Source organism: Budorcas taxicolor, chromosome 23, assembly GCF_023091745.1.
Source record: "Budorcas taxicolor isolate Tak-1 chromosome 23, Takin1.1, whole genome shotgun sequence".
NCBI lineage: Eukaryota > Metazoa > Chordata > Mammalia > Artiodactyla > Bovidae > Budorcas > Budorcas taxicolor.
Window position 1 is genome coordinate 13376415 of NC_068932.1, and position 16051 is coordinate 13392465.

General features: G+C 35.2%; 1 protein-coding gene across 1 annotated transcript in view; it reads left to right on the forward strand.

Annotated features, from left to right (window-relative positions):
• The window catches only part of TNKS2 (tankyrase 2), a 63853-nt gene that overhangs the window by 19555 nt on the left and 28247 nt on the right, over positions 1-16051 (forward strand). Inside the window, 11 exon segments of the mRNA XM_052660643.1 lie at positions 137-232; positions 1877-1913; positions 2080-2155; positions 2527-2621; positions 4115-4181; positions 5470-5656; positions 6694-6815; positions 9255-9346; positions 9435-9513; positions 12445-12616; positions 14639-14718. Coding sequence (XP_052516603.1) covers positions 137-232; positions 1877-1913; positions 2080-2155; positions 2527-2621; positions 4115-4181; positions 5470-5656; positions 6694-6815; positions 9255-9346; positions 9435-9513; positions 12445-12616; positions 14639-14718 — 1103 coding nt within the window.

Genomic DNA, 16051 nt, shown 5'->3' on the forward strand with positions numbered 1-16051 from the left:
GGATATATAAAGTCTTAAAATAACTTTGAGATGTCTTAGGGCTTCCCTGGTAGGAACCAAAATTTTTGAGAAAATGATTTACTAAAATCATATTGTCAGAATTACCATTTTGAAAGATAGTGTTTCTATTTTGCAGTGCTCTTACAGCATGGTGCTGAGCCAACCATTCGAAATACAGATGGAAGGACAGCATTGGATTTAGCAGACCCGTCTGCCAAAGCAGTGCTGACTGGTAAGTGTGCAAGCTCTCTTTGGGTTTTCCGGGAACAGTGTGACGCATGAGCTTCCTAGATGGACATTCAGTTTCTTGCAGTTACTGATCTCCATTAGATTTTTTAGATAGTGTCAGTTCAGTTGCTGTTCTTTTCTATATCTGAATAGTTGACATTTGATTCTTGTCTAAGAAAAATAAAGCTTTTTTTTTTAAAAGCTTTTAAATTTTGTGATTCCTACCTTTACTGGGGCCAGAGGTGGTAGATAATCATGTGTTACTAACCATTCTCTTGCATTTTCAAACAAGGTTCTGGGTTCACCAATCTCAGAACCTTGAAGAATGGCAATTATTGTATTCTGCTGGGACATATTGATGTCCTGGGAACCTGTTAAGATATATAAGACTGTAGTCCCCTGGTTTAGGTTTATTTTAGACTGTCAGGCTTTTTTGAGTAGTAATATGAGCTTCCCTGGTGGCTCAGATGATAAAGAATCTGCCTGCAATGCCAGAGACCCAGGTTCGATTCCTGGGTCAGGAAGATCTGGAGAAGGGAATAGCAACCTGTATTCTTGCCTGAAGAATTCCATGGACAGAGGAGCCTGATTGGCTACAGTCCATGGGGTTGCAGAGAGTTGGACACGACTAAGGGACTAACACTTTCACCTTTTTTTCATCTATTTCACACATTTCTCCCTTAACAGATTTCCTCTGAAGCAGCAACTCTCTGCCATATTAATTTTTGGACTCCTATTTACTGTGTGATTACCATTAAAATTATGTCTAATAGTCAAGAGCCTGAGGGGCTCTGCTGTAAGCTTTTGTGCTTGGGCTTTGTGATATTTATTTTGGTATTACTGAGAAAATTTAGACTAGTCCCCCCAAAAAGTTCTAGAAAAGTGAGCTATTACTGTAACTGACAATTCAATATTTATTTCTTCCTTCCCTGTTCCATGCTATTCCCTATTTGCTTTTTTTTTTGTTAAATTTAATCTTGGGGCACCAAAAAAGCCTTGCACAGCAATCAGTGTACAATTCATGTTGTGGACACCAGTTTGGGTTTCATTTAAGTGAATAAATAAACACTATTATGTTAATTTAAATTATATTGATTTTAAAGTTTTTGCTTGTTTTCATTGGTAAATATAAAAGCTATAGGCATATTTAGTCCTGATTTTAATTTTATTTATAAATTTCTTTGATACTGTTACATTTCTATACAGATTTTGTTCTGTTTTGATTTTGAAGGAAGTTGTGGAGGCATTTTGTCTGTTAAACAAATAGTACTGGTTTTAGGAAATTTGAGGGGTAAAAAGAAAAGGAAACTCACCCACAGTCAATCCCCTAAGACACACTTTAGGAAAATTTTTATTTATTTCCTTCTTAGCTTTGCTCTTACTGTGTATATTGTTTTCACATAGTTGTAGTCATGTTTCATTATATAGCATTGAATCATTTTTCTTCACTTTCAGAGCAAAGGTATTCCATGTTCTTCATATAAATATTTTAAACTGCAGTGTATTCTGTTGATTAACCATTTTCCATTTACTGGAATTTATTTCCAAATTTTTATACTTTAAACATAGGTCAATGAGCATCTTTATACATAAAACTGATACTAGTTTTGTAATTAATTTTTTTTTAAATTTCTGCGCTTCTTCACAGGTGAATATAAGAAGGATGAACTCTTGGAAAGTGCCAGGTGTGTTATAAATATGTACAATAAATATTTTACCATATAATTTTAATTATTTTATTTTACAATAAGCAAACTCCAAAAGAGAATGAATTTTTAATGGTCACATACATGTCTCCAAATAGGATGTGATGAAGAAAACAAATTGCTAATACATTTTTTTGTATGCTAGGAGTGGCAATGAGGAAAAAATGATGGCTCTGCTTACACCATTAAATGTCAACTGTCATGCAAGTGATGGCAGAAAGGTACTTCCTTTTGCAACTAAGTTTTGTGTAACATGAAATTATGTTTGTCTTTTAACTTAAAACATTTGCTGAAAAAATGTCCTTTTAAGCAATAATTTGGGTTAATTCTTAATCTTAGTAAAACTTTGTTAATAATAAATGTCTAGTTAGCTTCCTGTTTGCAATAGTGAACTTATAAACTTGTATACTGTGCTTTGGTATATATGTTGGATTTTGTAAAACCAAATTATTACTGTCATTTAGATAGTAATAAGTTATAAAGTAAGTTATAAAGTTTTTTTTCAATTTCTGGTTTTATATTTGGATTTTTACCTTTTTATGTACATTTTTTAGCTGTTGAATCTCACTGATCTGTCTGTTTACTATTTCAGTCAACTCCATTGCATTTGGCAGCAGGTTACAACAGAGTAAAGATTGTACAGCTGTTGTTGCAACATGGAGCTGATGTTCATGCTAAAGATAAAGGGTAAATCAAGCATTTGAACAAAAATGAGAATTTTTTAAATGTTTCTGTCCTCATGATAATCTCTGTAATAATCTTGTAAGAATCATGTTTTTTACTAAACAGCATAAACATTTATTGAGATTTTGTAATATGCAGATTGCTCTGAGAGAACAGGGAATTATAAACCATTAAGGCCACCACCCATAGGGCTTATACTATGTTTTAGGAGGCATGAAAAGACACCTAATAATATAAGTTCTCTCGTAAGTGTGAGGTGATAAATAGAAAGGGCTAGTACTTATAGGAGATTTTAGGAGAGAATGCTTAGTGCTGGGTGCAGTGGTTGAGAAATCTTTCTGTGGAAGGTGATACTTCACCTGGACTCAGTTCAAGAAAACAGAGTTTAGGAAACATCACTCTGTGCAAGAGAATGAAGGATCTTAAGCAAGGGGAATGATTCTCCTAAAAGAGGAGTTTTGAGAAAAGCACTCTGGCAGCATTGTGTTGAACAGATTGAAGAAGGAGACTAGAGGCAGAAGAACATGAGAGTGAGCATTGTGGGGGTCCAGGCGTAACAAGATCTGCAGTGGTGGGGGGGGGGGGGGAGGTGGGAGTGAAAAGAAGGCAGAGATGCAGGAGATCCTGCAGGGTAAGAGTGTGTAAGATTTGTTGAATATCTGGATATGATGAGATAGAATAAATGAGACCATTACATTTCATCTTCTGAAGCCCAATGCATGAGACCCAATGGTACACATACTGAAATTCAGGAAAGTTGTTTGTGGGGGAAACCATTGAGTTCACTTTTAGAAGTCTTGGTTTTATGAGATGATGATGGAAACTCAGGTGGCATTAGCTAGTAGATAGGGCTCAGGTAAGAAATCATATAATCAAAATGGTGAGGAAGGCTGTGAGACTTGATGGAGGGTTCTGATAGAATCAGACAAACGTAGCCATGAGTGGCCATCTCTTAACAAAGGACATCATGGTGATTTCTGTGGTGATTAGTGAGTGATTCCCAAGGTGGAGCAGCTAAAGATATGTCAGGATTTTAAGGTTCTGTTGTACCTTCCTGTTCAGAAAATTCTTCCTCTATTGCCATCATGAAGGAATTGGGTTTATGTTAAGGAATATAGCAGTTTTACCTTACAGAATCTTTAAAAGAAAAAGTTTCAAAGAAGACCCAGTGATTGAGTTCTGAGTTTGGAAAAGATACAGAAGTCAGTGAAAGTTGTTCAGTCATGTCCTACTTTTTGCTACCCCATGGACTATACAGTCCTTGAAATTCTGTAAGCCAGAATACTGGAGTGGGTAGCCTTTCCCTTCTCCATGGAATCTTCCCAGCCCAGGGATTGAAACCAGGTTTCCCTCATTGCCGGCAGATTCTTCACCAGCTGAGCCACAAGGGAAGCCCAGAAGGTGACATAAGCCATTTGCTATTTAAATTTAAGTATGTAAGCTAAAGCATAGGGAATCTGTAATAATGCAGGGTTTTTCCCCTTCTCGTATTATAGAGATCTGGTGCCCCTGCACAATGCCTGTTCCTATGGTCATTATGAAGTAACTGAACTTCTGGTCAAGGTTAGTTCTTGTATACTTTCCTTACAGTGTGTATATGTTTTTCTTTGTGTTTTTAGTGCTTGGTAGATATAGAAGAAGTATTTATAATCATTATAAACTGTGGATTATTGATAGGTCATCTGACTGCTTTGAGATTTTTAAAACACTATAAATTTTTTAAATATAAAATAGCTTTCCTGTTTTGTGAATGTCAGACTAAGTGGTTCTTTAATTTGTAGCTAAAAGTGCAGTTCAAAGTTCTTGAAAATATCAGAAAGCAGTTTTTAGTGAACCATATATTATTACAACCACTAGTTAGATTTGCAGGGCCTGCCTAGGTGTGTTGAAACAGGCTCACTTGGTAAACTTCACTTCTTCCAGTATACTGGGCAGAACGATGGGCGGCTATTGTTTAACGGACAGGTTCCTGGAACTGGCAAAAAACTTCTTGTTAGCTCCCTGTTGGATGAGAATGGAGGCTACATACTCTTTTTGAGAGTGGATTCAAGGATGTTACTCGCACCCATTTCTTTTTGTCCCCTAATCTCTACGTATGCATTTGACCACATTCTTTAGTCTTCTCTCTGCATCCATTCTGCCGTTGAAACTTTTCCTCATTCTGTCAGCAGCTGTCATGGGAAGGACCTTTGTTTCCAACACCTCTATGCTTCCTCTTGGGCATGTGCTACCACTAAATATATTTTCCCACAGAAACAACTTAATTATAGTAATTAGATACTCTAAATGGTCCATAAGCCTTTATAAATATGACCATAATATTATTATACGTTTAATAGTAATGCTTTTGCTTATTGTAAAACTGAATTGAACTCAACAGAATATTTGGAATGTTATTGTGGATAAGAATGAAGCATCAGATAGATTGCAGGTCTCCCACATTGCATGTGGATTCTTTACCAGCTGAGCCCCCAGAGAAGCCCAGTGGTCTCATGGATATATACATTTGTCAAAACTCATCAAACTATATACTTAAGAACTATATATTTTGCCATATATAAAGTATACCTCAGAAAAGGAAAAAACAGTTCTTATTAAATCTGAAGTTTCATTTGTAACTGTTTTTTAACAATAAAAGAGTTAAATAGGTACTTGTGAGTAGGCTTAGCAACTAGTGATTCTTTTTCTATGGGAGAGAAATGTATTCTCTTTTTGAAGTAACTGGGTTGAAAAGTAACCTTTGGGGACATAACCTTTTTAAGCTTGCATGATGTAAATTACACAGTACTAATATTCTAAGTTCTCTTAAAAGTTGAGCACTAAATACATGCTTTACCCACCCCACCACCAGCATGGTGCCTGCGTAAACGCAATGGACTTGTGGCAGTTCACTCCTCTCCATGAGGCTGCTTCCAAGAATAGAGTTGAAGTGTGTTCTCTTCTCCTGAGTTACGGCGCAGATCCAACACTGCTGAATTGTCACAATAAAAGTGCTATAGACTTGGCTCCCACACCACAGTTAAAAGAAAGGTTAGCATGTAAGTATAAAATGATGAATGTTCAGCTAAACTCTTACACCAGTAACCTAAAACTTTTTGCTGCTTGGGTTTTTTTTGTGGGGGAGGAATTTTTAAATCATAGGCTATTTTCCTTAGCCATGGGTATGTATCGTTGTTCTTAATAGCATATTTAAGCATTAACTCTTAAGATGCTGTGAAAGGAAAGTATATTTGTATTTGCTTTTTTCAAGTCAAATGCTTTTTGTGTTAGTCTTACAGATGGCAGGCTTTTGGAAAGAAAGAATTTGAGTTTTGTTCCTATCTTCGATGTGACTTTCTAGTTATCTGTCATGAAGTTTTTCGGTGTTACTTGTAGGATTTCTATCTTGTAAACATAGTCCCCAGAATGTACCATCTAATATTCTTTGGTATCTGGACAATTCTGTGCTTTTCTGTTTATAACTGAAGTAGAGATAGTGGTGAGAAATAACCACCTAATTCAGGTATATATTACTATACATGAATAGGAAACTTGTGTTAAACTGGAATTATTCTGGAATAATAAAGGAGAATGGGTAGTTTCGCAAGACTGATGAATAAAAGAGAGGAATCTTGAGAAAATGCCTCATTTCTAAGTGGCTCTTAGAAATATCCAGCTTGTTTAATCCCCAGTGTGTGAGCATAACCATCTGCTATTGCTGTAATGTTAATATGGGGACTGTGATCTCCTTTTCTTTTATTTCTTTACTGAGAAAAATTCTGTACTTTTGGAAAATTCTCACAACTCTGCTCTGGGAATATATTGCAATAATCCGTATACCAGACCAAAATAGACTTTGAATTGGCCATCTTGTATACTCATGGGAATGAATTGAGTCATAACCAAGGGGCACTGGAGTACCACTGTCTCCCTTTCCAAGGGTTATATTTGGAGACTATCTTTCAAGCTTCAGTCTGGCTACTTTGGTAGATAATTTTGAAAATAAGTTTAAGAAAAATACTATGTCTTTTTTACAAGGTAAGTTTCATAAATTTGATCATTTTTATGCCAATTTAAATGCTTGTTCTTCATCTAGATGAATTTAAAGGCCACTCCTTGCTTCAGGCGGCACGGGAAGCTGATGTTACACGAATCAAAAAACATCTCTCTCTGGAAATGGTGAACTTTAAGCATCCTCAAACACATGAAACAGCATTGGTAATGATTCAGATTTAATCTTTAAAATGAAATAGCCAGAAACATTCTAAGTTAATCATAATGCCCTGCTTTTGGTGATACTGGATAACTGACATAATGTTCTACTTTTAATAATAGTATTGTTCTAAAAATCTGTGCTTTTTAAGAATTAGTGCCTCTGGATACATAAAGAAAATATTTCAAACAATGCAGAAAAACAGACAACCTCATCCCCTCAGTGGCAACCCACTCCAGTATTCTTGCCTTAAGAATTCCATGGACAGAGGAGCCTGGTGGGCCACAGTCCATGGGGTTGCAGAGTTGGACATGACTGAGCGACTAATACATCCCCTCAAAAGGCAATACAGTTGTTCATTTGTGCATCCTTCTAGACAAAAATTTTATCACATACTGGCATGTATTATATATGACTTTCCTATTATAATCATATCTCATTTGCTTTTTTTATTATAAAAAGCATAAGTGTTTATGGTTGAAAATTTGGAACTCACTGAACAGTTAATCTTTCCGTCAAGATAAAAACCACCTGGTTCTCCTTTTGTTGTTGTAATTTTTTTTTTTTTTTCAGAATTAGATCTAAGTCTGTATATGTTCCCTTTATACGTGTGAATAAACTATCTGTGTGAGTAGAGTCAGTTTCCCTGATGGAGGTAATGTCAGCTCTCTGGTTCTGTAACAAAGTAGATGAGAACTGGGCAGTGTATGGAAAAGCAGTAAGAAAAAAACGGAAGTGACTAAAGATAAGTGTTAGAAGATCAGAAGGAGAATGTGGTAATCAGAGGCTACTTTAGAAGTAGAAATTTAAAAGGAGCAAAGCTTTGTGAGTCGCAGAATGTACTTTCAATGAGGGAAGATGACAATAAGTAAATTAATGTCTTTGGGGAAGATTTAATTGTAGCTTCCTCACCTTTTATGGCTAATGTTCATCCTTATGCCATGATACAGGGCATGAAGTTTATTTAGGAATCTATCTATAAAGCATTTTAGGCTTTTTTGCTACTTTACCAAAAAACAGAAATCCATGTTAAAAAAAAAAACCAGCATAGTTGCAGACTGATAAGAAATAACAGTGCAAAATTTAAATCATAACAGCATCAAGATGGTACAGGGGAATTTGGGAAAACTGACATGGAAAATTTGCCAGTCTGAAGAATTAATTCTACATTTTGTTTCCCCTTAAGCTTTCTGCTAATAAACTGCTCATTTTTGTAATTAGCCTTAGAATACAAGGAATTAACTGTTGGTAGCCATTGTATTGCAGAGGCAGTGTCTTCTGAGTTTCGAGGTCCCAGGCCCTGCCGGTAAAAGGATGAGGCAGAAGAGAAAGGGTGCAATTTGAAATGGATAAGCTCAAGAATTCTTGAATAGAAACTATTTTCCATTCTCTGTGCCATCTTGATAGATGTCCTGGGATGCTTATTCAAAACATACTGAAAGAGCTGTATTCACCAATTAGAAATGATGTTACTAAGGGCAAAGGAATGAGTTTGGTGATAGCAACAGTATCAGAATGAATCTGAAGCAAAGCCATGAAGATCAGATAAGCTTTATAATTAGCAACAAGTTAAAATCAGACACATTCATGTATACTGTGTTTAGAGGTATGTGCAAGTTATCTTGACAGTTATCCAGAAGTTTTATTCCATGAATTCTCAGGTTTCAGTTTTAACTTAACATTCATACATTGATTAAGTCATTCACTCACTGACATTTATTGAACACCTGTTGTGTATGAGTATAATCCTGGATGTTGGGGAGATAAAGATCTGCGACATGACCATGAGGGTTTTACAGGGTTTATGACTGGCGAATCCCTGCCTCCTGTCTCCCTTCCTCCCTGATGCATCATAGACATAGATCCTGAAGCCTCCAGGTCAGACTGTATCAGTTTCCACCACCAATTTTACCAAACAGGTAATCCAAGGTCCTTATTCTGCTAGAGCAACTCATTGAGAAAGAAATACCACCTAGTTTGTCAGCTATTCCGGCAGTGTTTTTACCAAGCAGAATCCAGAGCTGACAGGCACTGTGCTATTTCTTCATTAAAGAAATCCCGACCTTTGGAGTGTTTTATTAACCTTTAAAAAATAACATAAACACCATGCTCTTTGGGAACAGTTTTGAAAGGACTGTTGATCATAGTTTAAGGCTTTCATCACAGCAGTGGTAGCTTTTGCAGAGATGTAGGGCAACTATAAAGCTTGATCAAAATATTTAATAACATATCACCTTGTAAGTAGGATTTTCAGGCCCTGTCAGAATTTGGTAATCATAGCACATTCTATCCAATAGAAAGTCTTTGAAGAGCAAAGTTAAGTCAAAAGTGAAACAAAGACATGAAATAACTAACATCTTGATTATTTTTGGTTGGAAACACGAATATTCTTAAAAAAGTCAGTTGTATAGTCCTTGATTAATGCTGCAATTTAAATTATCTAGCATTGTGCTGCCGCATCTCCATATCCCAAAAGAAAGCAAATATGTGAACTGTTGCTAAGAAAAGGAGCCAACATCAACGAAAAGACTAAAGAGTAAGTTTGCTTTTAATAATTAAAAATTATTGACTCTCTTGTTTTCTGGAAAATACATTCATTGTCTGGCTGACTTTTTCTCTTTAAGATTCTTGACTCCTCTGCACGTGGCTTCTGAGAAAGCTCATAACGATGTTGTCGAAGTAGTGGTGAAACATGAAGCAAAGGTATACTTCATTTTTGGTAATTTTTGGTAATCCAGTGAGTTGTTTCTGATTTTGTAGATAAAATGCCTGATTTCCTAAACTATTTACTCTCTCCTAAGTATTAGTTTTTCCCTCAAAATAGTTCTGCAGATACTTTTTTCTGTATCTTTTTGCTAGAAAAATCTGTGGATTTACTCAAAGAAACATTATTCCTGTATATCCTTCCTTCACCCTTCCTGTTAATCACACCCCACTGGTCAAGTTATTCTTCTTTTTCTAACAGTAAACTCTTAAGAGTATCCCTAGCCAGACATATTTATTCTGGAATTCTCTTCTGGTATCTTCTGTTCCTTGCTTACCATGATAACTCCTATTATTTACCCCAGCCACAGTCTCTCTTACCCTCTGTTATTTCTGCCAGAGAACATGGAACAGAAGGAAATAAATTATTTAAATAAGTTGACTAAAAAGATAGCTCCTCACATTGTGAAGCTGCTATTCTATAGTTGACACTTGAACAAAAAGCATTTTTTAAAAAATCAGTCACAAAAGTCATTCACTCCAGAGCATTCAGGAGAGAAATGTTTTCTTTATAAGAGTTACACTTTTTATTAGGAGAATATTGTTTTTCTATTTATAGAAGTGGTATACTTAAGTTTAAAGTCAAGTTGATTTCACTGTGTTGGACACCGTAAGCTTAGATAATATCATACAGCTGTACCTCCAAAAAAAGTTAAGTAGACTTAAAGAAGATAAAGCATTTTATTCATGGAATAGTTAGGTTTTCATCAAGGCTAAAAGTCATCATTTCTTACCCAGGAACTTTAAAAAAATGTTCTCAATAAACAATAAACATAGCATCCCAGATTGGAAGAGAGAACAGTCATTTAATACAACAGTTTTCAGTTTTCTTAGCCACAGATCCTTGTCGTCTTCAAACAAAATCTTGAATCTAGAAATACATTATATAATAGAATTGAGCTGCTCTGATGAAGGGAGAAGAAAGCAATAGAGATCCCTTTACCCCTTGGGGGCCCCTGAGGCTCTTCTCTAAGTGAACTTTGCAGAACGGTTTTCTAAGCTGTCCTTTCTTGGGTTTCCACTCAAGGAACCACTTCAAATTCTTCAGTTTTTTTTTAATGTCGCCTCTCAGTGTCCTAATTTCTCTCTTATTTGGGGGAATTCTTAATAATGTATAATTTCAATCTTTCCTATTGTAAAGTATTTAAAAAATAAAGTTTATTTCTGCTTGACTGCTTGGCATATCTCATTTGTCTGTCTGTTCTATAACTTTTTGTTGATTGCTTCTTTTCTTACATGTGGTGTGTTACTTGAAGACTATCTGGATGCATATTAAATTTGAGTTGCATAACTCAGTGAAAAATCTTGGCTAGGGTGACCAACCATCCTAATCCTCAAACTGAGGGATTTCTGGGAACACAAGACTTTAAGTGCTAAGACCAGAAATATCCCAGCCAAACTAGGACAAGTTGGTCACCCTAATATTGACACAGAATGGCAACCAAATAAAGTTTTCAAGTGGATATAGTTCACATTTCAGTGAATGTGAGTTCATGAATAAATAGATAAGTTGCTCTGAGCATTTTAAGTTGATTTTTCTGATTCTGTAAGCATGGAGACTAGCTTTTTGTAGGTTAGTTTTAGAATTATTGAGACAGTCTTACTGTATAATCCTGTTTAGATGTTCTCCAGTTCCATGAATGTGAATTGGATAGTGAGTGTCTCAAAACACACTAGTGGTCACATAATTACTGAGGAATTTTATTTTTCAGTTATGTTTTGAAGAATTATTTTCCAGGGTGGCAGGGGAGGGAGTTGGTGGGTTGGGAATGAGATAGAAGGTGATCTTTTTATTATTACTATGAAAATTTTCAAAAATACAGCCAAGTTGAGAGAGTTTTACAGAGTATAACTATATACTTGCTATATAAATTCTACCACTAGCTTTTTACCATATTGTTTCCTTACATATCCATCGATTTTTCCCTCTTATCAGTATCTTATATTTTTTGACACACTTCAAAGTAATTTGCAAGTTACTATATACATCTCCCTAAATTCTTTTAATAGGCATCAACTAGAGGTCAATATTTGTTCACCGTTTTTCTTTGGATGTGAATTTACATGCAATGAAATGTACAGCTCTTAAATGTACATTTACTGAATTTTGCCTAATGCAAACACCTATGTAACCAAACCTCTTGAAGATAGAGAGCATAACCACATGGCAGAGACAGTGTCCCATCCAAGGCAGTTTCCTTGCCTAGAGGCAACAACCATTTGGATTTTTTCTGCAGTAGATTAATTTACCACTTTGGACCTTCATGTTCATGAGATCGTACAATATTCATTGACTCTTTTGTGTCAAACTTTTTCACTCAGGTTAATGGTTAGGCGATTCAGCAGTAACAATAATTCTTTTTATTGCTGAGAAGTATTCCATTGTGTGAATATACTGTAGTGTCTTTGTCTTTGTACAGATTGTATTTTAAATGATAAACAAGATAGAAGATTAAGCCAATAGAATAAGTATTTTAATGCTAATTTAGTGTCTGACTTTGTTATCTGTTATCTCGGGGTTAGTCTCCACATTTCTGCACCTTAGTGATCCTTAAAAATATATGCATTAGACTTCCTAGGCAATGTCTATAAATGTGATGAATCTATGAATGCTTTAATGCTAAACACAACTATTATTCAACATCTTAAACTTTTAATCCAAAATTGGGTCTCCTGATGTCAGCCTTCATGAATTGGTGAATTTGTACTCTAAATTTGAGAGAAAATACTTTCTTTGCCACTGGATAACAGTCTTTATAAGAGAATACTTGGGCATTTTTAAGTTAGTAACAAGTGTTGAACCTGAACCCATAATTAGAGCATTTAAAATTTTGTACCACAGGCTAATATCCATTTTTTCTGATTGTTAAGGTTAATGCTCTGGATAATCTCGGTCAGACTTCTCTGCACAGAGCTGCACATTGTGGTCATCTGCAAACTTGCCGCTTACTCCTGAGCTATGGGTGTGATCCTAACATTATATCCCTTCAGGGCTTTACTGCCTTACAGATGGGAAATGAAAATGTGCAGCAACTTCTTCAAGGTATTGAATACTTCAGTGAAATTATTTTTTCAATAAACTTTTAAATTTTTTCATATATCATGTAGGAGTTGGTAGTAAAAAGGAAAATTTTCAAAATTATTGGCTGCTGTTTCTTCTTGATCAGCTCATTGTAGTTAGTGCCTCCATGTTGTTAAGTCTTTTTCCCAGTAGTGTTTGCTACTGATCTTTGCTGAGTAAATAGCTGGCTCTTAAGTTTTTATCTAGAAGGGTTTTAAGAGTGAGATGCAATAGTTGCTATTTCTTTTTAAAGAGAGGAAAACTGAAGAGGGTAGCTATCTCTTAGTAGAGCAACCAGAGCTATAAATAATACTCTTAGAGACCAGTCCTGCCTGTTCACTCCTCAGATCCTTCACATAAGGCATATAGAATCTGTACACGGTAACCAACTATTTGACTTATGTTTGAATACACTGATATTCATTGCATTTTAAATTCAAATCAGCTTACATTCAATATCAACACATTTGGCATAGGTTAAACATTTCAGCCTAGAATTCCGGTCCCTTCCAATTAAAGATATGGTCCCATAATTTCAAAGTGTCTTTGCCTACATCTCTGTATTTTACTAGACATTAATAAAACCTCTTTGACACCTCAGAGCTCAGATGAGAAGAAATGTAACAGACCAAGTGTTTTGTACCTTTAATAGTCCCCCTTGATGATCCTTATGCCTGTGGTTTAGAAGCCACGTTTTGAGAAAACACTGCTTGAATAGATGAAGGCAGATTAATAAGATCTCCTGGGAACTTCTAAAATTCTGAACTGCAAGACTGCTCTCAGAATTGCCTTTACTTTCCCATCTACCATGCATGTGTTTCAGTGTCAGAGTTGAGGGTAATAGCATTAGTTCTGTTCAGTTACCTGGTGATGGACATTTACAGTCTTGCTGATTTTATGCTACATGCTATATATTACCTTTCCAGTGAGTTTCTTAAAGTGGAATTTCTGAGTCAAGGTTAACATAATTGTTAAATCATCTCCTAGAAAGGCTGTTGTGTACCATTTTACATTCCTATTAATAGTTGATGACAGGACCTGTTTTCCTTGTCAGCCCCAGATATTATGATTCTTTATAATTTCCTTGGGTGAGTGTGTGTGAGTGATTGTGTGTATGTTTGTATTACAGAAGTAATAGGTGCTTTTTAAAATGCAAATTATAGAAGTATTGACAGTGAAACTCTTTCATTTGCTCTTTGTCCACTAATGGATGAAAGAAAAGCCTAGTATATCATTTTAATTTGCATTTCTAACGTGTATGCTGCAATATTTTTTCCAGTTTTGTTCTTTGCCTATAATTTTGTTTAGTTTTATGTTGTTGTCTGACATATTTTTCCAAATCAGTTTTGGTTCTGCCTTTGATGTACTTGCTTTAGGATGCTTTTCTATTTCAAGATAAATATTCACCTATTTTTAAAAATATTTTTAAGGTTTAATTTTTCATATGTAGCATCTTTAACTCATCTGAAGTTTATTTGTTCTAAGATACAAGGTATATGTTTTCTTCCTTTCTTATGAGATTTAAAATGAGCTATAAAACAGAGTGTCAGACCTGAAAATAACTTGACTTGTTTCTAATCCAACGTCTTTTGTCTTTTTAGAACTGGAACAATCTGAGGCCCAGAAAGTTCAAATGACTTGTTCCAATTCAGATAGCTAGTCAATGGCAGAACCATGGGGAGATGTCTAGCTGTTGCTCTCCTTATTTAATACTTTACCACCAGTCACTGACTTCGTTATAGAGTAATCTTCTGTTACCTATTTTATATTCCATTATATTGCCTAAATCTCATTTTATAGTTAATTATTCATATACATTTCACATATGTGATGTTTCCAAAAAATTTATACTGCTTTTCCCATACTACTATGGAGATTTCCTACATAATTGCCATCAAACTGTAAAAGGAACTTTACTCTGAGATAAGATGCCTCCCTTAAAACTTGGTCCCATCTTCCAAATAGAAGTTAATCACTCTTTCCTTTTCTTTTTTTTATTTTTAGAGGGTATCCCATTAGGTAATTCAGAAGCAGACAGACAGTTGCTGGAAGCTGCAAAGGCTGGAGATGTAGAAACTGTAAAAGTAAGACATGATCTTATGGTTTTTCTAAACATTGGGTTTTTATTTTGACAGTGTTTAATGAATCTGTACTGTTAAAATGAAACAATCTAGTTATTTATATGTGCATTGTTTTAAAAGGTAAATAATGTTAATTCTGCTCTGCAAATAAGGATCATTGAGTAATGAAAGAAACTTTAGTATCACACCCATCTCAGTAAATATATCACAGTTATAAATTTAGATAATGACGTGTTTATGGAAATTCGTTTTGTTTACAACATGTTTCATGATTAAATAATTCTTTAATAAAACAATGTTAATTTCAATTTCCAAAGCTAGTAGGAGGGAAGAAGCCCTGTTGTGTCCTCCTCCCACAACAGACTTTCAAAAAAATGCTTGGTCCTATTTGAGGGAGCATTGATAGGTAATAAGTTTTATTAAAAGCTAAAATTATTGATTTGATTCATGGCAGAAGTCTCCATTTGAAGCAGTTTCACTATATTTCTCTATGGTGTTCTTAATCCTGAGTAGACCTACCCCACAAAGTAAATTTTAGATTTCTTGAGAATGAAACGATGTGATTAATGGTCTCATCAGAACTTGAGCTCTGAGGATATTTATTCACTGTGCTTTCAAATCAAGAGATTTCTGAAAGTTGATTTTAAAGGTCCACGTGCTGTTTTCCTCCTGCTTTATCTGTGTAGATAGTACAGCCATCTCCAGGTAACTCAGATTTCATTCAAGAAAAATGCTATTATGCAGTTTTATTATTTGACTTGTTTTGTAGTTATGTTCTCATGCCCTTAATTAGGAGGTTAATATGGTACTGAAAGAGGGATTTTGTTTCTCTTACTGGCTAATGAATGACTTATAGAAAAACAAAGCACTCAAGTTAAGGTTAGTGAGCTGTTTGTTCTTGGAGGAAATGATAAGTTGTGTTAGATGGGCAGGTGGAGTTAAAGTCAGGTAGCTGATTTTTATGTGTGTTGGGTGGAGGTGATGGTAAATTGTAATGCTCATCCATTCATATATATTAAAGAGCATAAAACTATGTTCAGTACACCTACTATTAAAAACCAGACTTTGTTTTCATCAAGATAAAAGAAGACTGTAGGAAGAAACAGATGAAGTGAGGATGAGACTGGGTGCAGGAATTGTACTTAGAGAATGAAATAATGCCATTTAATTGAGGAGGACCTTCTTCTCTCCCTGTGATAGGCATTAGGCTGTAAGTCACTCACTGGAAGTTTATCTCCGTCAACCTTTCTGTTCCTTGTGCATCACTGAGACAGTGCCACCTGCATATTTCCCAGTGAACACTTAATTATGTGCTTGGCTGTGTTTGTTTACTGGT